Source organism: Hevea brasiliensis, chromosome 6 (assembly GCF_030052815.1).
Source record: "Hevea brasiliensis isolate MT/VB/25A 57/8 chromosome 6, ASM3005281v1, whole genome shotgun sequence".
Lineage (NCBI taxonomy): Eukaryota > Viridiplantae > Streptophyta > Magnoliopsida > Malpighiales > Euphorbiaceae > Hevea > Hevea brasiliensis.
The window spans coordinates 91,691,354-91,715,095 of NC_079498.1; the positions used below are offsets into that span (position 1 = coordinate 91,691,354).

Sequence of the window (23,742 nt, forward strand, 5' to 3'; positions counted from 1 at the left end):
TAATTTATTAATTTCTGTACATATATTAGAAAGGAAATCAAAAATAATAATTTTCAATTACCTGCTTTGAAACTTTACTTTAATAAAATTTAACTTAATTTAAATAATCATTCAATTTATGTAAACCAAAATATAATAATAATAATAAATTTAACCAATTATTTTTTATATAAATAAGCTAAATATCTTTTTTTTCTATTTTATTGTTGAAAGAAATTTAATAATTATGGATTATGAATTATTTTTTTATTCTAATCGAAGATCAAAATTACCTTTTTTGAGATAATAAAATTCAATTGATCTTACTGAAAAATTCTATTATCAAGCCTTTTCATTCCGATCATTGTCTCAAATATATTTCCTTTCATTTTATCTTACATTTTAAAATTAAAAAAAAAATTATATATTTTAAAATAAAATTATATGCTTAAACATGATCAATACTAATATATATATATATATATATATATATATATATATATATATATATATATATATATATATATATATATATATATATATATATATAATTAGATCAGCAATCGATCCAACTAATTCAGTAATTAAAAACCGATTGCTAATTTTAAAAAAATTATAAAAATAAAATTTTAAATAATAAATAAAAATTTAAATAAATAATTTTTTCAAAAAATTACTAAAATAATAAATTATTAATAAAAAAATTAATATAAAAAATTAATATAAAAAATATTATAAAAAATTACTAATAATAACTATTATAAAAAATATTAAGAAAAAATTAAATATAAAAATATATTTATAAAATAAATTACTATAAAAATTACCATATATAAATATATATTATAACAAAAAAATTACTAAAAATCAATGCTATAAATAATTTGCTAATAAAAAATATATTTGTACAAAAATTTTTATTTTATGTTAAAGAAAAATAAATTAAATAAAAAAATGAGGAAAAAAAAGATGATAAAGAAGAAAAAAGATAATAAAGAAAATAGATAAGAAAAAAAAAGATGATGAAAAAGAAAATAAATGAGAAAGAAAAAGATGATGAAGAAAATATATTAAAAATGAAAATATGATGAATAAAATATATAAGAATGAAAAAGATGATAAAGAAAAATAGAAGAAAGAGAAAAAAATGAATAGTGGGGAAATAAAATGAGTAATAATTTATATAAGTAAATTAGAAATTGATTGTAGATTGCTAATTTTTTTTTTAAATTGGATGAAAATTTTCAAGATAAAAAATTTTATAATTGATTCACAAATTAATTACAAATTAAAAAAAAATGGCAATAACTTTTTGAGAGAAAAAATTGATTTCAAAAATTGATTACTATTAGCCGCCTATTCACAAATTAGTTATAAATCAAAATAAAAAAAATGGTGTGAAAATTTTTGAAGGAAAAACTTAATTATAAAATCGATTGCTATTTAATCCGTTTTAAAAATTAATTACCGTTAGCAATTAATTTACAAATAAGTTACAATAAAAATAAAGAAAACAAAAAATTGAGTAAAAATTTTTTTGGAAAAATTTAAAAAATGGACAAAAATTGGTTATAAATAATAATAACCAATTTTAGCAACCATTTGCATCGGTTGCTAATTTTTGAATCAATTAAAATAATTCTTTAATGTAGTAATTAATTATCTAAATTGATTACTATTAGTAACAGATTTTAAAATTAGTTGCTATAAGTAATAGATTTTAAATCGGTTGTTATAGATAATAAATTTTAAAATCGACTGCTATAAGCAACAGATTTTAAAATCAGTTGCTACAAGCAATAAATTTTAGCAATCAATTTCTTAATCAGTTGCTAATAGCAATCAATTTTAAAATCGGATCCTAATTATATATTTAATATTTTTTTAATATTAATTAATAACTGATTTAATAATCAATTATAAATTAATTACTAATAGTTACTAATTTTAGCAATCAATTATAAATCGATTGTTTAATAACAACAGATTTAGCAATCAATTCTTAAATTGATTGCTAAAATTTTAAAAATTAATTATTTTACTTAAAAAAATTTGAATCATACATTAAATATAAAATTAGTTACCAATAGTTCAATAGATTATAATAATTAATTGTAAAATTAATTGCTTTTTATAGTATATATTTAAAATAAACTAAAATTATATTTATATTAAATATATTTCCTTTCCTTTTTTTTTACATTTCAAATATATATAATTATAAAATAATAATTATATATATGTGCGTTGGAAATAAACTGAAATTGTATTTACATTAAGTATATTACTTTTCATTTATCTTATATTTCAAATTTAAACAATTATACATTTTAAGATAAAATTATTTAATTAAGTATTATTTAATTTTAATAATTAAATTTATAATTATAAAAAACAAATTAAAGTGAAATTTTAAATAAAATATTATTTATTAATTACGCCAAGTGTTAATTAATTAATGGTGAAGTCTATTACACTATGAGATCACTGGTCGTTAAAATACGTGTGACATGTAACATTCTGTAATTTACTATTAGCTATATCTAATTTTGTATATGGATTATAAATATCAAAGGGAGACCTCCCTTTTTTTCTTATTGTCTTAATTTATAAGTATTTTTTTTAAATAACAATTTATTTATTATTTCATTAATATATCGTAATTTAATATACATTAAAAAATAAAATTTATTAGTTCTAAAAATAATTTAATAATATTAATTATTTAATTTTTAATAAAATAATACAAATAAAGAATATATTAAAAAAATTAAATAAAATATATTAACTACATCTTCTTAATTTATATGAAAAATAAATTTATGTTTATTAGACTAAAGATTTAATTTTATTAAAATTTAATTATTTAACCATTAAATTAGTGAAATTAAAAAAATAATTAATTTAATGATTAAATCACTTTTCTAGTTTTAACTTTTAATGATAAAAATTTAATATTGGTGAGATTTGATTATAATTAATTATTTTGTGAATTAATTTTCAAAATAATTAAATAAAAATAAAAAAATAAACATTGAATTGCTTAATCATATACAATTATACATACACGTGAATAGTTGTAGTTGGAACTTGGGGTTGGGGAATCACGTGATAGAATGAGCACGAAAGGAAGAAGACATTCAACACGTTCACTCAATCGCAATGTGTTCCCTCATCAATCAATTATCAAATCAGACGGTCCACAACTTGTCCCTCAATTGTCCGCACGTGACACACCATATGCAGTTGGTGTGGGGGGCTCTCCTATTATCTACCATAGGATCAGTTAGCCTTTTTTTTTTCCCACCTTTCATGTAAAGTCCACGTCACAACGATTTTTATTTTGTTGGCGTCTCTTGCGATGATATCGATGCAATCCACCGTTTTCTACCGTCCGATCAAAAAACACAAGTCTCATTCTCAACCGTCCATCAACTCTTATCTCCTTAATTCAGCCACTGGTGAGCCTAAGGGCGCAACCAGTAGATGTAGAAAAGGTTAAAGGCGCCTCTCTTTATCTCTCTCTCTCTCTCTCTCTCTCTCTCTCTCTCTCTGTTTTGTTACACTAAAACCTTCTCCTCTCTCTCTCTCTCTCTCTCTCTCTCTCTCTCTGGGTCTCTCTCTATAGTTGTCTACAAAACCAGGTAAGCTTTTTCTCTTTTACGTTTGTATAATGTTTTTTTAATTGCTTTACCACATTTACTTTTGCTTTTATTTCCTGAAAAAACCCTATTGGGGCACCTATAAATGGGCTCTTCAGATCTGAGATTTTGGTTTGGTTATTTTATATATTGTATTGGATTAGAGATCCATTGTTTTTGTTTGCATTTATTTTCGAATGAGAAATGGAATTCTGTTTTAGGGTTTTTGGATTTAATTCGTTGGCTGGTTGAATATGTGATTGATTACGATGATTATTGTTGTTTTGGCCGTATTGTTTCCATTTCGATTTTCGATTTTTGATTTTTGGGGTTTTGGTGAATCTAGGGTTTTTGCGGCTGAGACATATTGAAAATGGAAAATGGGGTTGCGAGCGTTGGTGGGCCCCAATTGGGAGAGGAAAAAAATGTGGAAAATCAGGTTTCTGGGGATAAGGTAGAGGAGAGGGTTTTGGTGGGGTCTGATAGGTTGAAAGATTTTGAAGATGAGGTTTTTGAGGAGGCAGTTGATTCACCAGAGGGAATTGATTCACCAGAGGGAATTGATTCACCAGAGCAGTTGCAGGACCTGGGAGCAAAATCTGAATTTGGTGTCTGTGTTAAGACTGTGGGTGATTCCAGTTCACTTGTGGTGGATGAGAACTCAAATATGGAAAATGAAGCGGAGACATTTGAGGAGGCAGTTGGTGCTCTTGTTGAGGCTGGGGACCTTGAGGATTTGGCTGCAGTGGTTGGTGGAGAAAGGTCGAAGGATTTGGTTGGTGGTGATAGTGTTGATAAGATTGATGAGGGTGGGACTACTAGTGAAGTGGTTTGCCATGAATTGAATGGAGAAAAGGAGGTCTCTGAGATTGGTGGAGATGGAGGAAATGAGGTTTCGATGGGTGCAGTTGGGGTGAAATGTAGTCATGAGGTTGGATTGAGCAGGGAGATTCTGTCTGAGGATGGTAAGATGGAGGAACTGAAGAAGGATGAATTGGGTACTGTATATCACAACACTGGAGGATCTGTTGGTGTAGTCCAGCTTCAAGAGGATAATGGTGATGCTTTGAATGATAATGTACCTAAAGTTGACACTGAATGTCATCAGGTTGAGAAAAGTGGAGAATTGAAAGGTGATGATACTGTCCGTGCTTCTGGGAATGGGGTTCCTGAGAGTGAACAATTGATGGATAATTCAACAAATTTGGACATGGGGCTCCAAGGTGGTAGCAATGGAGATGTGAAAGACACCTCTGTTCCAGTGGATTCTGGGCATCATGAGGAAATTCATGACCTGAATGCTAATTCAGCTGTCCCACATACAGTTGAAGCAACAGCAGCACCAGAAATTTTGAACTTACTCTCAGAGAAGTTTGTGAATGAGAGTAATGAGGATATTCGAGATTGTGTAGCTACTTCAGCAACTCTTAGAGAAGAGTATAACAAAACTGAACCACCTTGTGCTGATGAAAAAGTTAATGGTGTTGGCAAAGAGAGTAATGTGATTGAGGAGCCAAAAAATAAAGTGGAAAAAGATCATGAAGAGAAGAAAAGAACTCAAGGAAATGGTGAACGAGAAATTCCAACTCCAGAAAAGCTTGCCTCGCTGTCTGAAAAATCCACTGGTCCTGCTCCTACGCCTGTTCGTCCAGCGGGCCTTGGGCGTGCCGCCCCACTACTGGAACCTGCACCTAGGGCAGTGCAGCAGCAGCAGCAGCAACGTGTTAATGGAACTGCGTCTCAGGTGCAATCCCAACAGATTGAAGACCCTACCAATGGGGAGGGTGATGAGTACAATGAGACTCGTGAAAAACTGCAGATGATTAGGGTGAAATTTTTGCGGCTTGCCCATAGGCTAGGGCAGACTCCACATAATGTTGTTGTAGCACAGGTTCTCTACAGGCTGGGATTAGCTGAACAGCTGCGAGGGAGAAATGGGGGCCGTGTTGGTGCCTTCAGTTTTGATCGTGCAAGTGCCATGGCTGAGCAGCTTGAGGCAGCTGGGCAGGAACCCCTTGATTTCTCTTGTACAATTATGGTTCTTGGGAAGACAGGAGTTGGTAAAAGTGCAACCATCAATTCAATATTTGATGAAGTAAAGTTTGGCACTGATGCTTTTCAATTAGGTACAAAAAAAGTTCAGGATGTTGTTGGCACTGTTCAAGGGATTAAGGTACGGGTCATAGATACACCAGGTCTCCTACCTTCTGGGTCTGACCAGCGCCAGAATGAAAAGATTCTTAACTCTGTTAAGTACTTTATCAAGAGAACTCCTCCAGACATTGTTTTGTATCTGGATAGGTTAGACATGCAGAGCAGGGATTTTGGTGATATGCCTCTCTTACGCACCATCACTGATATATTTGGTCCATCCATATGGTTTAATGCAATTGTGGTCCTGACTCATGCAGCGTCTGCTCCACCTGATGGGCCAAATGGTACTGCTTCAAGTTATGACATGTTTGTCACTCAACGTTCTCATGTTGTTCAACAAGCAATCCGTCAGGCAGCTGGTGATATGCGGCTTATGAATCCAGTTTCATTAGTAGAGAACCACTCAGCATGCAGGACAAATAGGGCTGGGCAGAGGGTGTTGCCAAATGGCCAGGTTTGGAAACCTCATTTGTTATTGCTGTCTTTTGCATCAAAGATTCTTGCTGAAGCAAACGCGCTTTTGAAGTTGCAAGACAGTCCACCAGGGAAACCTTTTGCAACTCGATCAAGGGCACCTCCTTTACCATTTCTGCTCTCATCCCTTCTCCAGTCAAGACCACAAGTTAAGCTGCCTGAGGAGCAGTTTGGTGATGAGGATGGTATTGATGATGATTTGGAAGAGTCATCGGATTCTGAGGATGAATCTGAATATGATGATTTGCCACCATTTAAAAGTTTGACAAAGGCCCAGGTGGCCAAGCTTACTAGAGCTCAGAAAAAGGCATATTTTGACGAGTTAGAATATAGGGAAAAGCTTTTGATGAGGAAGCAGTTGAAGGAGGAGAAAAATCGACGAAAAATGGCGAAGAAAATGGCTGCTGCTGCTAAGGATTTGCCTAGTGATTACAGTGAAAATGCAGAAGAGGAAAGCGGTGGCGCTGCATCTGTGCCAGTTCCAATGCCAGATTTAGCATTGCCTGCTTCTTTTGATTCTGATAATCCCACACATCGGTATCGTTATCTTGATACCTCCAACCACTGGCTTGTGAGGCCTGTTCTAGAAACTCATGGTTGGGATCATGATGTTGGTTATGAAGGTATAAATGTAGAAAGATTGTTTGTGGTGAAAGACAAAATTCCTTTATCTTTTTCTGGGCAGGTAACAAAGGATAAAAAGGATGCCAATGTTCAAATGGAATTGGCAAGCTCTATAAAGCATGGGGATGGGAAATCCACTTCACTAGGTTTTGATATGCAGACTGTGGGGAAGGATTTGGCTTATACTTTACGTAGTGAGGCAAAGTTTTGTAATTACAAGAAGAATAAGGCAACAGCTGGTCTCTCAGTCACCCTCTTGGGTGACGCCTTATCAGCTGGACTGAAAGTTGAAGATAAATTGATTGTCAATAAACGGTTCCGAATGGTCCTGTCTGGGGGTGCAATGACTGGCCGTGGTGATGTAGCTTATGGTGGCAGTTTAGAGGCACAGCTGAGAGACAAGGATTATCCTTTGGGTCGTTCCCTATCGACACTTGGGCTCTCTGTCATGGATTGGCATGGAGATCTTGCTGTTGGTTGCAATATTCAATCTCAGGTGCCTATAGGGCGGTCTACAAATTTAATTGCTCGTGGAAATTTGAATAACAGGGGGGCAGGACAAATCAGTATTCGCATAAATAGCTCAGATCAGCTTCAAATAGCTTTGATTGGGCTACTTCCTCTGTTAAAGAAGCTGTTTGATTACCCTCAACAAATGCAGTTTGGACAATGATGAAAATTTAGGTTGTATGTACTGCAGCTTTCGTGCGATGATAGGAAACACTTCAGACATGCAGTCTAACGGTGGTCATTGTTAAAAGTGAGTGAAAAAGCTGCTTATTTATCTTTATGTTTCCCCCCCAAACACTTGGTTTTTGTCAAAGCTAAAATTTCAAGAATATGTTGCCTTGATTATAGAAAAACTTCAGCTTGTTAAAATATTTTCATATAATGGTATTTGTGCCCATTTCTGTTTCGAACTTGCCTCTTTAGCTCATGTCTTGTATGGGTGTAGAAGCGGGGGTTTACATGTACAATGTATATGTATAGTTACCTTGTCCTTCTGGTTAGGATAGGAACCACATCTATTTATCTTTTCCTTTGCTCAATGTGGAATGATATCATAATATTGGTAGCCTCTCCAGTTAGATAAACCTATCTTCATTTGATTTCTAATATCATTAGAAGTTTCTCATTCTGATAGTCAGCTGCTGGTGATTAAGGAGAGTATGTGTTAGCGTGTGTTTATTTATTTATGAAATCCATTTCTTTGGAAGGTTTAGAAGTTTATAAAATAATTATTTTATTTGGAAAGTGAAACTTATTTTTCTTGAAAATGGTTGAACATTTCTTGGACTGAAATGCATTTTTTTTTAAAATACAAATTTTCTATACTTTCCGAACGTCACACCAACTACAACAAGAAATCTTGTGAAATAAATAAATACCTAACATTTTCAATTTTTATGATTTTCTTTGCAATAAATTATTTTAAAAAAATTCAATTGAATTTTTACATAATTATATTTGATTTTTATATTTTTAAAGAAGAAAAAATTTTCAAATCGAAAAGAATTAAATTTTTTTCATTTCATATACAAAATTGATAAAAAGAAATTAATTAAATTAAATTTTTGTAAAATTTTTGATTTCAAATGAAGAGTACATGAATGAAGTGTTTTGTTTTTGTTACACTTTATTTTGATAATTAAATCATACCTTGTTTCACGGAATGAATAACCTGACCAAACTGATTGATTCAAATTCCATCCGAATAAAAAATTTGGTTTTAGTTGACAGTGAATCGGGTTAGTTTGTTTTATTTGTAATGTCTATTTTCTGTTGGTTGGTTTTACTTCATTTGACCAAAATTCCAATTCTAAACCTAACTCTGCGATTCATTTGCTCGTTTTGCAAAATTTTCCTTGATTCTTGCTTCTCTCACGGATCTTTTGTACCTATTCACAAATCTCCTCTCCTTCTTTAGTCAAACATGTTTTCATGGAGCTCTGGTTATTGCAGGGAAGGAGGAAAACTTTCTCTTTTTTACCGGTTGTTGAGAAAGTGAAGGAAACTAAGTAATTTGGTACCGTTACTTCAACACCAGAATTTTTTATTATAACTTCAGATTTTAATAGGTAGGGCGCTTGCTATTTGCATGTTTCCGCTATGAGCAGATCAATGTTCAAATGACGGAGATTTGGTCGAATCTTAACTTTTTTTTTTTTTTTTTTAATTTTATGATTATTGGATTCTCCATATTTGATTTTAAAATTTCATTTGTTGGAACGGATTGATATGTCCAAACGCTCCTCTTTTTGTTTAAGTATGTTTTGTTGTCTGGTTATTGAGAAAGTGGAGGGAAAGTAATAGATATTGGCCTATTAGTTAAATAAATTCAAACTTTTACATCAGTGACTGATTATATCTAAATCATTTAATTTTAGATAATATAATCATAACTTTTTAAAATTAAAGAAATTTTATCTAAAACTCATAATCGAATTTTGAAATTTTGATTTTTACTTAGATATTATGCCAGGTAGGCTGACAAGTTATAATTTTTATTTTTTTTTAATAGCTTCTGATTTCTCTAGGAATGGTGAACATAATGAATGTATATTTTCCAATAAAAATTTTTTTGCATAAGAGAGCAATCATATATTCATTACATAAATAATAGTTCAAAAAAATTATGTTTCTCATTGATGCCTCATCTCAATGATTCAATTGATTTTGATTATCATGATTTTTCATTTAATCGTAAAATTCAAACTTAATCTTTAGTATTTTCTTTTCAAGAATGTACTAGTACCATGATTCATTTGACATTATCATGAAGTTGAAATTGTCTTATTTCCGTGGTAGTTATCATAAATCATATTGTCCGCATGATAATTTAAATTATCAAATATCATTGTTGATTTTGAACTTAAAGCATGGTTCATATTTTCAAAAATTAGTACAATTTTCATGAAAACAATAAGTATATGGATCGTAAAATCCCTTGAAATATTGAAGTATTGTTTTCTTGTTTGTTCTCTTTTCAAACTGTTCTCATCTAAGAACAAGAGAGAGAAAAAAGAAGGAGAGAGAGATGAATCACATAATAAGAGTTAAAAATTGTGACTTGTCAAGTCACATGACAATCATGTGGTAAAAGTCAAAATTCTCAAATTAAATTTATTTAACCAATAAACATATCGAAATTGAAGTAGGTTTTTGCTTACATTTTTTTTAAGAGCAGTGAGGGTTTGCTCAGGAAATTGTTTTTGTAAATCAATCTCACAATATTTGTATGTCTGTTTGGTTTTTTGAAATGGGTTCACTTCTGTTTCATTTTCTAACTATGTTAATGTCTTCTAAAAAAATTCAACTATTTCAGTTGGTAAACCAAAGTTTCGATTAGATTTCGAGATGGAGAAGGAAAACACAAATTATCCTTGATAATCTAGCATTACAGGCTAGCCAATAAGCACACATCTTAGCCTCTCTATGCACAAAGGAAACTGACCAGCTAAGATAACAAAGCATAAACCTTCTAACATCTAGAATAATAGCTTCAATCTCCCAAGAAACAGGGCTTGCAGACATTAACATATAATGAGAGAATTCGTCTCAAACACCATTGAGGGAAATTTCCTGGATATAGCAAACCGGAAAGCAAATCTTAGAGCCATGCCCTCAGCAGCAATGGAAGAGTTGCTAGCCAGGATCCCTACACTACCATTAATAAAATTACCAAGATGGTTTCTGACAATAATCCCATAACTTGAAGAGGCGAATTTTGAACAAAGGAAGCATCAACATTTATTTTCACAAAATCCTTGGAGGAGGGCACCAATGAGTCAGACTTTTAGATATAAACCCTGCTGCTGGAGGCAGAGAATGGTGTTGCTGAGGAGCCAAAAAGAACAACTCTTCAACGGCATTCTGGGCTTTAGCAACGGATTGAATAGGATTAGGAACCAAAGATTAAAAAAGCACCTCATTTTTAGCTGTCCATATATACCAACATAACATGGTAGCTAAACGAACAAGTCTCCCTTCCTGATCATTCAGAAGGTAAAATGCAGATTGCCACCAGCCAACAAAGGAATTAAAACGATTGACATTAGAAGAAAAGCCAAGATTGGACCCAAACCACGTAGCCTTTGCATGATTGCAAAAAAAACAACACATGCTCTACAATTTCTTGAGAATATCCACATAACAAGCGAGCTGGGGAATTAAAGCAATTTCTATGAAAGAGGTTATCTCTGGTGGCAAGAGAATTAGTGCTGGCCCTCCATAGAAAGTTACAAATTTTTGGAGGAACTGATAATTTCCATATACTTTTACAGTACTGAGAGGATGGCACTAACAATGAAGATGGACCATTCAACAAAGATGTCTCAGCTTGGTACTTCTTTAACATAAAGTAAATGGACCTAACAGAGGGCACACCTGATATTGGTAATGCCAAATTTTCTCCAGATCATCAGAATTTCTTTACATTGAGAAACAAAGAAGGAATCCCTCAAATATGATAATCCCAATTGTGCGTTTAAGCATTGATAAGGTTAGACACGTAAATGATTAGGCTATCCAAAGGTTTGGTGATTCTTATCAAGAATTAAGGCAAAGATAATGTGCAATCTCAATCCTTTTTTGAGAACATCCCTATCATCAAGAAAACTTTTCCAACCCCAAGATGGTTGATTACTTCTCCTAGCATCCATGAATTCTGAGAAAGGAAAGTAGACACCTTTTAACTCTTTCACCCATAATGCATTCGGATTCTTGAGACATCTCCATGCTTGATTAGCAAGCAAAGCAAAATTGAGAAAATCACTCTACGAAAGTTTATTCCAACTGACCCAATGTATATTAGCTTTGTTCATAAATTGATGCCATCAAAAGCACACTATTAATTGTTTCAATTCAAAAATAAAACCCGCTTGAAAATAGTCATCACATAGGAAGGGATGGCTTGAATAACAGCCTTTAACAAAGTTTCTTACTGGTAGCTGATAAAATCTACTTCTCTATCCTTGCATTCTATTCAACACTCCATCTTTAAGAACTTGAAGAGCTTGTTTAGGCATGAACACTGGGCATTGGGGCTTTGGATCATTTTACATGTTGAAAAAAAACTATTTTATTATTGCAATGTTTTTATTATTAAAATTTATTAAATTTAATTTTTAATATTCTTTAATTAATATATTTAATAAAGTGTGAACAAACCAAAATTAGGTCACCAAATAGTCACTATACAAAGGCAACAAATTTGCCCAACCCGAATTCCCAACAAATTTTGTAAAACAAGGAGGTTGAAATGAGATGAAGCCTAACGGGAAAAACACTGTTTTTCAGTAATGAATAACTGCAACATTATATTCAACAATTGCATCTCCATTGCTTGCATTATAATAATATGTTTTCAGTGCAGCAAAACCCCTCGCCAATCGGAAAACGCCACTCCCACCGATGATGGGCAGCTCTCGATGGGGTTCCATTGCTGGATTTCTGCCTAGAATTGTGAGACTGCTGCCATTGAACTTCCCAGTTGTGAAAACTAAGCTCATAGCCATGAGAAGACCCATTTCCTTCTGCCCTGATGACCCGTAGAACCCCTGAGCCCGCCCCACCTCCTTCGATGTTGATTCAGGCCCCTCGGTCAATGGGTCGTCCATTACGTTCATCAGCCCAAATAGAGTTGGCGAGCTATGTGTCATATTGGATTGGGCTACTTCTACCACAGTTGGGTTTCGCCCAGAAAATATGTCATGGAGGTAGAAATGGAGATGGGTCACCTTCTGCTTAGCATGAGTGAGCTCTTGAAGCCATTGATCAATTTCTTTGGAACCTTCAGAAGAGCTACTAACCATTGGCAAAATTACCACAAGAAAGCAAGCCGCTAGTGCTAATTCTACCATTCCCATTTTTCCCTCTTTCACAAGAAAAATGAAGAGCAGCTACGCCTTTTATAGAATGATGAACGAAGGGAGTAAGTAGAGAGATGAATTAGCTAATGGTGATGTGGTGATGCAACCCACCAACCAGGTTTGGTGTTTTGTGCAAAATTAAGAAGCAACTCTTATTATTCAATGTCTATTGAAGTGGATTGAGTAACTAAACCAAGTATCTTACTAATTACTTATTAGTTTGTTTAACATTGAGATTGAAATCTCTTTTTTGAAAAAATAAATAATTTTAGAGGGTATTGAAAAAACAGTTTGATAAATGATACTACTGGAAAAAAGGTCTGAAAAATGATAGCAGTTGAGCAGCAGCCATCAGCCCAACTAAAAGGGATTTCTTAAGATGCTTCTTTGGCTTCTTCTTGAGACAAACATTTTTCTAAATGACAAACCTCAGCTTGTAATTAAATAATATGAATTTTTCTTACTTAAATATGTTCATCATGACTTAAAATACAAAATATATGTAGGAATTCATCTATTAAATACGTAAATCTCATATATTTATGTCTTGTATTCATAGTGGACTGAGTCTAATAAGAATTTCCCAATATAAACATAACTTTTGAAGATTCTATATAAATTTTGATTAAAAAGTTGAAAAATTAATTTCAAGATTCCATATAAATTTTGATTAAAAAGTTGAAAAATTAATTTGAAATTAATTTTTAGAAAAATGTCCTTTTAAATGTGGTTAAAAAAATAATTTGAAAAAATTATTATACTATTTTGAAGTTTTTATTATTAAAGTATATTAAATTTAAATTAAAATCAAAATTTTAAAATTCTTAATAATATTTTAGAGATTTTTTTTTAAAAAATTCAAACAGATGGAAGTAAGTAAGAGAGGTATTGACATCTCAACATGTTGACTTGAATATCCAAGTGAAGTGATTATTTGGGATAATTCTATTAGTTGCATTAGATAGCTCTTAAAGATAAATTTCAAAGATTTATCGAATATAAAGAGTCATTTTATTAGGATGTTTATCTTTTAAATATAATCCATTTATATCTATATAAAACAAGCCATATTTTCCTTAGGTACTCCTAAATAGTGCCTTCTACGGAGAGCTTCACTCAATTAATTAATTAAGTAGTAATAAATTAAAATATTAATTATTATTTTTTTTTAAGTGGAGCAGAAGAGTGCCAAGCACTGATCACAGTATCTAGACTTTAAGCTATAACAAGCAAAATTGCTCGCGCAATGCTGTGGGTATATAAATTTATTTAAATTTTTTTTATTAATAATAGATTTTATAATTAATAGAAATTATTTAATAAATTTAATTTTATGAAATCATGTCTTAACATTATATATTTTACTTGATATGATGAAATTAGTTATATAATTATAACACTATCGTATATAGTTTGCATCATTAGAGTTAAAGAAAATGTTATTGATTTATTTTTAATTTTGTTTGTATATCGAGTGTTCATTTTTAAAATAATTGATAAAGTGTGTTTTACACTAAAATTGATGATGTATTATTTAATTTTTTTTATTAAAATATCTAAATGATATTTTTATATAAATATTAAATTAAGTCCGTTGTCTCAAAGAAAGTGACCAAGAGGGGGGTGAATTGGACACTTTATACAATTTTTCAGTCCTTGGTCAAGATTTAATGAAAAATTGAGGCTTTGCACTTCTATGTATGTGTATAACTCTGTTCCGATGATGTAATTTAAGTAATCAATCAAGTTATGCACAAATACTAGCTCATACACAAAATAATTACTCAATATTAAGTGTATTTTCTCACATAAAACTCAGAGTTTGCAAGTTTAGTTGTTCAACCTCAGTATTAACTCAATAAAACAAATTCTCAACACATTCAATATATAATCAGAGAATCAAAGTGCTGAAAATTAAAGAGTTAAGGGAAGAAGAGAATCAAACACAATGTTTATAGTGGTTCGGCTCTCTTAGCCTACATCCACTCTTCCCAAAGTCCCACTTTGAGAGTCACTCCACTATTTGATCTTTTCAACAGGCAAGATTCAAAGCCTTTACAATCTCAGCAAGCTTCCCAGGTGCTTGAGGACCTTTACAACGTCTTTGCTTCCCACAAAAGACCACAAGCTTCACAAGGTGCTTGAAAACCTCCCACAAGCTTCACAAGGTGCTTGAAAACCTTCCACAAGTGTGTCCTCACACTTACACAACCTTAAATAGGTTTTGGTGTAGAAGAAATCACTCTCAATAACTCTCAGATACAGAATTTAATGCTAGAAGATTGAGAGAGAAGATTTGCCACTCAAGCTCAAGAGTAATTGAATGAAAGCTTTAAAAATACCACAATAAATTCACTATGAATAAGAGCACTTTCATTAGTTAGAATTGTAGTAAATGATGCCTTTTATAGGTGCTTTTCATTGCCAAAAATGTCTGCTGGAGAGTGTGTCTAACGGCTCTTTAATTTTAAAAAAACTAGCTGTTATTACTTATAAAGTCGTGCAGTAGAGTTGAGTCAGGTCAGATCATAAAAATAGTTAACTAAAATTTTCACCGGTTAACTAGTTTTGTAAGACAGAGAATTTTAGACATCAAAACTAGTTAACTAATTTTTGCAACGGGTAGTTAACTAATTTCGCTACTGTCTGACTTAAAATTTGAAATTTTGAGTTTTTGAAGAAGGGTTGTAAAAATTATTTTGACCATTCAAAAACCTTAGAAATGATATAAAAACACTTTCTAAACTCTTGAATCTAAAAACAAAATTGATTTTAGGTCTTAAATGGCATAAATTCTCCAATCTTGTACAATGGACCTAAGAACTTAATTTCTATCCTATTTCTTCATAGACTTTGTTTCGTCTTGTGTTATACAAGATGATAAACTCCTTTTATATCAGCCATGTCAATAGAATAGTCCTTCCATCAGTGTCTTTGCATATCATGACCTATAAAATAACTTCAAATACTTATGCACAAAGGGTTAATGTATATTTCATTAAGTTTTGTTATCAGCAAAATCAAGCTCATTATAGCTTACAGGGCCTACAATCTCCCCCTTTTTGATGATGTCAAAACTTAATGAATCTATGAAGATCATAAAAATTCAATTGTATAACTATCTACATATGTCATGTATGCAAGAACTTGCTTTTAGACAAGCTCCCCCTATATGTATGCACACAATCATTCAAAATGCAAGAATGTTGAGAAGCTACAAAATAGCTCCCCCTAAATCTGATATTCAAAGCATTTTGAAGATAATAACATGTTAAGAAATTTTCAGGATTAATTCATCCAAGATCAATTCAATCATCATTCATAAGATATATCAACCATAAGTCAATCATAAAGGATCATCATCATATCTTCAATAACTTTCCAAAATAAGTCCAAAATATCTACATCAGAATATGAACCATATAACCACTGAACAAAATTAGTTAACTAAAAATGTATCCAGTTAACTAAAAACATTCTGTCAGTTAAAATATTTTCCTATCTTTTCTTGATTTCTCCCCCTTTTTGACATCAACAAAAGGATAGGCTTTCTCCTATTTTCTCCTATTTTCTCCCCTGTTTGAAGAAGAAAAACAAAAAGACACAACTTTGAAAGGCATAAAGCATATTTCAAAAATCTCAAGATTTTTCTTTGCTGCTAAGAATTCTGCCACTTCTCCTAAGGTGAGTGGGATCAACGAGTTTGGCTTGTTTCTTCTTCTTTGGGGGTTCTTTTTCAGGTATGGTTACTTGGATTTTTGGAGGAATGGGTAGAACTGATTTTCTGGCTTGTGTGTTGGTTCTTCTAGGTCCGTATTGCATGGGTAAAGAGATGGTTGATTCAGGTACTAGTTGAGAGACAGTAGGAACAGTGTTTGGTTGTTTAGAGGATGGGTCTTGTGACTGCTCTTCCTTCTCCTCTTCTTGTCTTGAACCATTTCTGTCTTCACTTTTTCCATTGTCACTGCAGCTGTTGCTTTTAGTATGAGATGAGGAGGATTCTCTTGATTTCTCTTTGTCAGGTTCTTGTTCTGCTTCTGATGCCTCTTCTGCAGATTTTTCCTTCTCATCATTTTTCTCTACTTCTTCAACCTCAGCTATCTTACTTTCTTCTTGTACCTTTTCAGCAGCTTCTACATGCTCCTCTTCTTCTTCTTCCACTTCAGAAATTTTTACTCCACTTGGTCCAGCAGCCTTTGCATTGCTAGGACCAGCAGTACCCTGTGGGTAGCTTCCAAAATCTCCAAACTTTCCAAAAGATTCACCAAACAGCATTTGAGCCATCTTCTTCATGAACCATTCTTGTCTATCCAATCTATTAATCAACATATCCATCTTTGCATTGTGCTCAGCCATAATTCCCTTCTGCAATTCATGAGATTTTTCTAAAATACTCAAGGTCAGTCCACTCATTTCTTTGATTTCCTTCATCATGTCCAGATTTGCTTTACTGATTTTCACAAAATCTGACATTTTCAGCTTCATTTTCTCTTTCTTCTTAGAGCTTTCCCCTTCATCAATCTTAGAACTTCTCGCTTTCAACTTGCTTAGTGGGATGTCCGATTCTGTTTCAGAATTTGATTCTGATTCAGATTCAATCTCAATTTTAGTCTCTTCTTCTTGTGTTTTGTCTTCTTTCTTACTCCTTTTCCTACCATCATCAGCCTTGAATATCTCCTTAATGGGGATAGGATTGCTAAACTTCTTTTCTTTGCTCAAATCAACTCCCATAGCTTGAAATATAAGAGTCAAAGGCATAGCATATGGCAACCTTCTATGCTTACTAGACTTAGCAATCACTTTAAAAATAAAAAATGGCAAATTAAATCTGATTTTGTTAACCAAGTGCCACATAATGCATAAATCAAGGCTATTTGCATATGAGTGACTACCACTTCTAGGATTGAGCAAATATCGAATGAAGGATTGTAGAATCCTAAAATTTTGAGGCACTAAACTGATATTGGTCATTTCATTTTCAGGTGTACCCTCCGGAAAAATTGATAATTGAAATGCCTTCTCATCATATCCTTCAAGCTTCCTAGAATCTTTGAAGGTTCCAATCCTATTTCCATCATTTGGTAGGTTTAAAACAGAGGCTAAGAAATCAACATCAACAATCTGACTTTTCTTCTTAACTCTCACACTAAAACTTTCTCCTTTAACAACTTCTTTCATACTTCCATAAAATTCTTGAATCAAATAAGGATAATAATATTCATTCAACTCAGAAAATTCCATCCAGCCTTGAAAAGTAAATAAATCTTCAAATTCATAAGGCAAGTCAGAAAATGAATCCCATTTAATGTACCTTGGTTCGAAAATATTTTGTTGCACAAGAGGTTTCGAAGCAGGGGCCTTTTCCATTTTCTTCTTTTTCTCAGAAGGCTCTGACCCAGCAATACCCTTTCCCTTTCTTTTTCTTATTTGTTCTGCCACTGTCTCTGTTTCTTTATTACTGTTCTCAACTTCAGTTCCTTCTTCTCTTTCCTTTTCGGAACTGGCAGCAGCTTTCATAGCATCACCCATGAATTTTCGAGGTTTGGTAGTCACTTGTTTTACCCTTGCCATCGATTCTTGAAAAATTTCAGTGAGAAGTAATGGCTTGAGGAAGAACGGGATTTTACCGTTTAGGGATTTTGAGAAAGAAAATTGGGGATTTCTGGTTTTGAGAGAAATTTGGGGTTTCTAAGAGAGTGGAGAATCAACTTGCAGCAGAGAAATGAGGGAGTTTTAGATTGATTGAAGTGATATGCAGTAGTTACACAAAAAATTTTTTTCAAAATTTGAAATTGTGTACAGTTTTTCATGGAGAACCGGGAATCCCTTTTTGTCAAAACCCAATTTTACCCTTTAAAGACATAAAAAGAGCATAACTGTGCTCAGGGGTAAATTTGTCAAAATAGATTACAAAGAGAGCGAAAATACCCGTTAGAAAGAAAGTAATTTTAAATCAGGCGCGTTTTGTCAAATGTACACAGAGGCAAAATTAGTTAACTAATTTTGAAACCCAGTTGGCTAAATATTATACAGGTATAAACTAGACAACTGCAGTGAGAAAGTAGTTAACTAAAAAACACATGTACGCAGAATATAGTACTAACAACATATTTAACCAATTTATGCACCAAATTCATATCAAATGCAATAAATATCATTCAATAGCTTCACTCATGCCAAGTTCTCTTCTAATCCTACAAAAGTTTTCCTCATTTAGTGGTTTTGTAAAAATATCTGCAAGTTGTTGTTCTGTAGGAACAAACTCTAACTTAATGTCACCGTTTTGAACATGATCTCTAATAAAGTGATGTCTAATTTCTATGTGCTTTGATCTAGAGTGTTGGACTGGATTTTTAGTTAGGTTGATGGCTCTAGTATTATCACACCTTATAGGAACATGATAAACCTTTATACCAAAATCTTCTAATTGTTGCTTCATCCATAGAATTTGAGCAATACAACTTCCTGCAGCAATGTATTCTGCTTCAGCAGTAGAAAGAGCTACAGAAGTTTGTTTCTTACTATGCCAAGACACTAAGGCTTGACCTAAGAATTGGCAAGTACCCGAAGTACTCTTTCTATCCAATCTACTTCTAGCAAAGTCAGAATCACTATATCCAACTAGATCAAATGTGTCGCATTTAGGATACCATAAACCAATTGAGTGTGTGCTAATGAGGTATTTGAAAATCCTTTTAACAGCAATTAGATGAGATTCCTTAGGACATGATTGAAACTGAGCACACAAACACACACTAAAATGAATGTCAGGTCTAGATGCAGTTAAATATAAAAGTGAGCCAATCATGCCTCTAAATAGCTTTTGATCAACATCTTTACCTTTTTCATCCTTTTCCAACTTGATGGTGGAGCTCATAAGAGTTCCAATACTCTTCAAATCATCCATCTTGAATTTTTTTAGCATATCTTTGATGTACTTGGATTGATTAATGAAGATGCCACCATTGAGTTGCTTAATTTGTAGTCCAAGGAAAAAGGTAAGTTCATCCATCATGCTCATCTCAAATTCATTTTGCATCATCTTAGAGAAGCTTTTGCATAGAGAAGCATTAGTAGCACCAAAAATAATGTCATCAACATAAATTTGAACGATAAGCATATCATGTTTGTGTGTTTTTGTGAAGAGTGTGTTGTCTACTTTTCCTCTTTGAAAACCATTATCTAAAAGAAACTTACTAAGCCTCTCATACCAAGCTCTAGGGGCTTGCTTCAATCCATATAAAGCCTTAGTGAGTTTATAAATATGATTAGGAAATTCATAGTTTTCAAAACCTGGTGGTTGTTCATCATAAACTTCTTCATCAATATAACCATTCAAGAACACACTCTTAACATCCATTTGATAGAGCATAAAATTTTTATAACATGAAAATGCACACAACATTCTAATGGCTTCAATTCTAGCAACCGGAGCAAAAGTCTCATCAAAATCAATACCTTCCTCTTGATTATATCCTTGAGCTACTAATCTGGCCTTATTTCTAATGACATGTCCTTTATCATCCATTTTGTTTCTAAAAACCCACTTGGTACCAATGATAAAATGATTTCTAGGTCTAGGAACAAGTTTCCATACTTTATTTCTCTCAAATTGATTGAGTTCTTCTTGCATAGCAGGAATCTAACTCTCATCACTTTGAGCTTCATTATAAGACTTTGGTTCAAGTTGAGAAACAAATGCAACGTTACCAAAGTATTTTCGAAGTTGGATTATATCCTTGAGCTACTAATCTGGCCTTATTTCTAATGACATGTCCTTTATCATCCATTTTGTTTCTAAAAACCCACTTGGTACCAATGATAGAATGATTTCTAGGTCTAGGAACAAGTTTCCATACTTTATTTCTCTCAAATTGATTGAGTTCTTCTTGCATAGCAAGAATCCAACTCTCATCACTTTGAGCTTCATTATAAGACTTTGGTTCAAGTTGAGAAACAAATGCAACATTACCAAAGTATTTTCGAAGTTGAGCTCTTGTCATCATCTTTTGTGAAGGGCTATCAATTATGTCCTCCTTTGGATGATCTCTATGATATCTCCATTCTTGAGGTAGGTCATCATGATGTGGTTCATCAATTTGGAGTTCTTCAATATTGGGCAATACTTCTTGATCACCTTCTTGATCTTTCTCATTAGCATCTTTATTGTCAACATCATTCCCAATTGCACTTTGGGGCTCAATAGGTTGACTTTGTTGCTTTTGAGTCTCATCCTTTTTTCTTCCAAAAATTTTACCTAGTTCATCATTATCACAAACAATCTTTCTTTCCAAGAAGTTGTTAGTTTCATCAAATATAACATGAATGGTTTCCTCAACTAACAAAGTTCTCCTATTAAAGACTCTATAAGCTTTGCTATGCATTGAATATCCTAGAAAAATACCTTCATCTGATTTTACATCAAACTTTTTGAGGTTATCTTTTTTATTGTTCAAAATATAACACTTACAACCAAATGCACAAAAGTAAGAAATGTTAGGCTTCCTCCCTTTCCATAATTCATAAGAGGTTTTCTTTAAGATTGGCTTAATCATTGCTCTATTCAAGATATAGCAAGCAGTGTTTATGGCTTCTGCCCAAAAGTATTTTGGAAGACTATGTTCACTAAGCATTGTTCTTGCCATTTCTTGTAAAGTTCTATTTTTCCTCTCTACAACTCCATTTTGTTGTGGGGTTCTAGGAGCTAAAAAGTTATGGAAAATGCCATTGTTTGAACAAAATTCATCAAAAGATTAGTTTTCAAACTCTCTCCCATGATCACTTCTAATGGAGGAAATGGGTAAGCCTTTTTCACTTTGTACTTTCTTACAAAAAGATATAAATACACTAAAAGTTTTATCCTTGTGTGCAAGAAAATATGTCCATGTATACCTAGTGTAATCATCTACTATGGCCAAAGTATACGCTTTACCACTAAGACTAATAGGTGTAATAGGTGAAGGAACGGAAGCGTGAAAAACACAAGTTTATACCATTGAATTCAAAAATTTTCACCTAGGGTCACATGCACCATGCAAGATTTATTTTTATCTATTTGATTTCAATGATAAACAACATATTAAAACTCTTTTAATATGTTTTTGGATCTGTATTTGCCATTTAAGATTTTTAAAATTAATCAGATTAATTTTAGAACCCTAGATTAAATCAAGAACGATTACACTAACCTCTTGATGTGCTGCAGCGTGTCTGCGCCTTTGAGATTCGTCTTCAGGACACCAGATGTTGTCCCTCTAGCTTGTCCACACCAAGAACACCTATGGCAGCCCTTGAACAGCTTCTAAAGCCTTTTCTATTAATTAGAAATTCAAGTTCTGCCTTTTAAGAGATTAAAGATGTAAACAGGACACTAGAAACAATTTCTAGTGTTCTTAATTCAAGAGATTGATGGCTAATCTCTTTGAATTGATGAGAGATGAAGAAGAATGGCTGGAGAGGCTCAAAGTGGCGTGACAATTGAGAGGAGAGGCTGCTGGTTATGTTTTCCATTCATAACCACACTTAAATAGCTAGGTTAACACATTAAACCCTAGCCACATGTCACCTTTTGATTAGCTCTAGGTTTAAGTGACCCAATCACATTGTGCCAAGTGTCAAACCTATATTTAATCTTGATTTTAATCATCTTACATGATTAAAAAAATATTTGGCAAGCTTATGTGTTATGCCATGTGTCACCATCTCATGGTGCCACATGTCACACTGTGAAATGACCAAAATGCCCCTGTGTCTTAATTTTGAGTTCTTAACCCAAAATAATTATTTTCTTCTTCTAATTAATTTATATCAAATATAAATTAATTAATTAATCTCTATTAATTAATTTCATCAATTAAATTCATATTTAAACACTTTAAATATAAATTTATTTTATACTACACATCCAATAATCTAGATTTGGTTTCAAGTCATGCTCGGGAGGTTGCAATGTCAGTAAAATCCAAATCTATTTAATTAATCAATTAAACTCTTTAATTAATTAATTAAATCATATTTAAATAGGTGATAACTTGTGTATGTGTGTGACTTACTAGGCTCATCACTAATTGGCAATGAGACATGATATCAACTCTTAATATCATCAGAACTCTTTCTTACCATAAATGATTTCTCTAAATCATTTCATGAACCTCATAGACCATGGTTAACACCTAGCATAGCATGCCATGGCCACCCAATTAGTAATAAGATTTACCTTAAATGAACCTATAATCATATGTTACCATGCACTATAATCTCTCTACAAAAATCCCAACTCAAGCCGAGTCATGGTTTATGTCAAACTCCATTTGCTATGAATATTATGTTCTCTTTTAATTCCAGTTCTTGATTAAAAGATTTTTCTCATCAAACTCTTTTCGAATAAATCTATCTGTCTGCCAGAACTTGAAACATCAAGAACAATTAAATGAACATAGGATTTTATCTCTATTTACTTAGAGGAACAGATTCCATCTTGATCAACACCTACCTCCATATATAACTAGCAGGAGCCAACACATGCCCATATACCCATACATAGTACAAGTATGAAAGCAGTATCAAACTCAAACTACCTATATACAAGATAACTGCTATATCTCAGTCTAAAGATTATATGCATCGATATGATTTATGACAAAACATTGACAAGAGTAAACTCCATGTGCTTGTCATAAGTGTCACTGTCTGGCTTACTTATCATTTATAAGTGCCTATCATGTTTGTTATATGGCATGAGACTCACCATTCCATCTTATTTATATCTCATATAAATAACTTGGGAACCAACATGAATACAATCTTTCTGGATAAGTCATGTCCTTATTATGAAGTATCCTCGATTGTGAACCTATTTATGATACTTTGTGCTAGAAATATTGTCACTCATATTCTTAACAACTTAAGAATAATATTTCTAACAAAATATCAATGGACCTTTTCTATTACACATAAATATATTATGTAAACGGAAAAGTGGAAATGCCTTTTATTATTAA

At 32.3% G+C, this 23,742-nt stretch overlaps 3 protein-coding genes across 3 annotated transcripts; 1 reads left to right on the plus strand and 2 right to left on the minus strand.

The window, feature by feature from the left end:
- The first annotated feature begins 3,462 nt into the window (after nt 1–3,462).
- LOC131180832 (translocase of chloroplast 120, chloroplastic-like) lies at nt 3,463–7,792 on the plus strand. Its single transcript, XM_058148632.1, has 2 exons — nt 3,463–3,623; nt 3,967–7,792. Exon 2 carries the CDS (start codon nt 3,994–3,996, stop codon nt 7,543–7,545), a length of 3,552 nt encoding a protein of 1,183 aa, XP_058004615.1. The 5' UTR covers nt 3,463–3,623; nt 3,967–3,993; the 3' UTR covers nt 7,546–7,792.
- A 4,254-nt stretch (nt 7,793–12,046) lies between these two features.
- LOC110642474 (dirigent protein 21) lies at nt 12,047–12,759 on the minus strand. The gene has a single exon (XM_021794554.2). The coding sequence runs from the start codon at nt 12,737–12,739 to the stop codon at nt 12,167–12,169; it is 573 nt and encodes a 190-aa protein (XP_021650246.2). The 5' UTR covers nt 12,740–12,759; the 3' UTR covers nt 12,047–12,166.
- Nucleotides 12,760–16,381: 3,622 nt separating this feature from the next.
- Nucleotides 16,382–18,313, minus strand: LOC110667146 (uncharacterized). Its single transcript, XM_058148022.1, has one exon. The coding sequence runs from the start codon at nt 18,311–18,313 to the stop codon at nt 16,382–16,384; it is 1,932 nt and encodes a 643-aa protein (XP_058004005.1).
- Between the last annotated feature and the right edge of the window lie 5,429 nt (nt 18,314–23,742).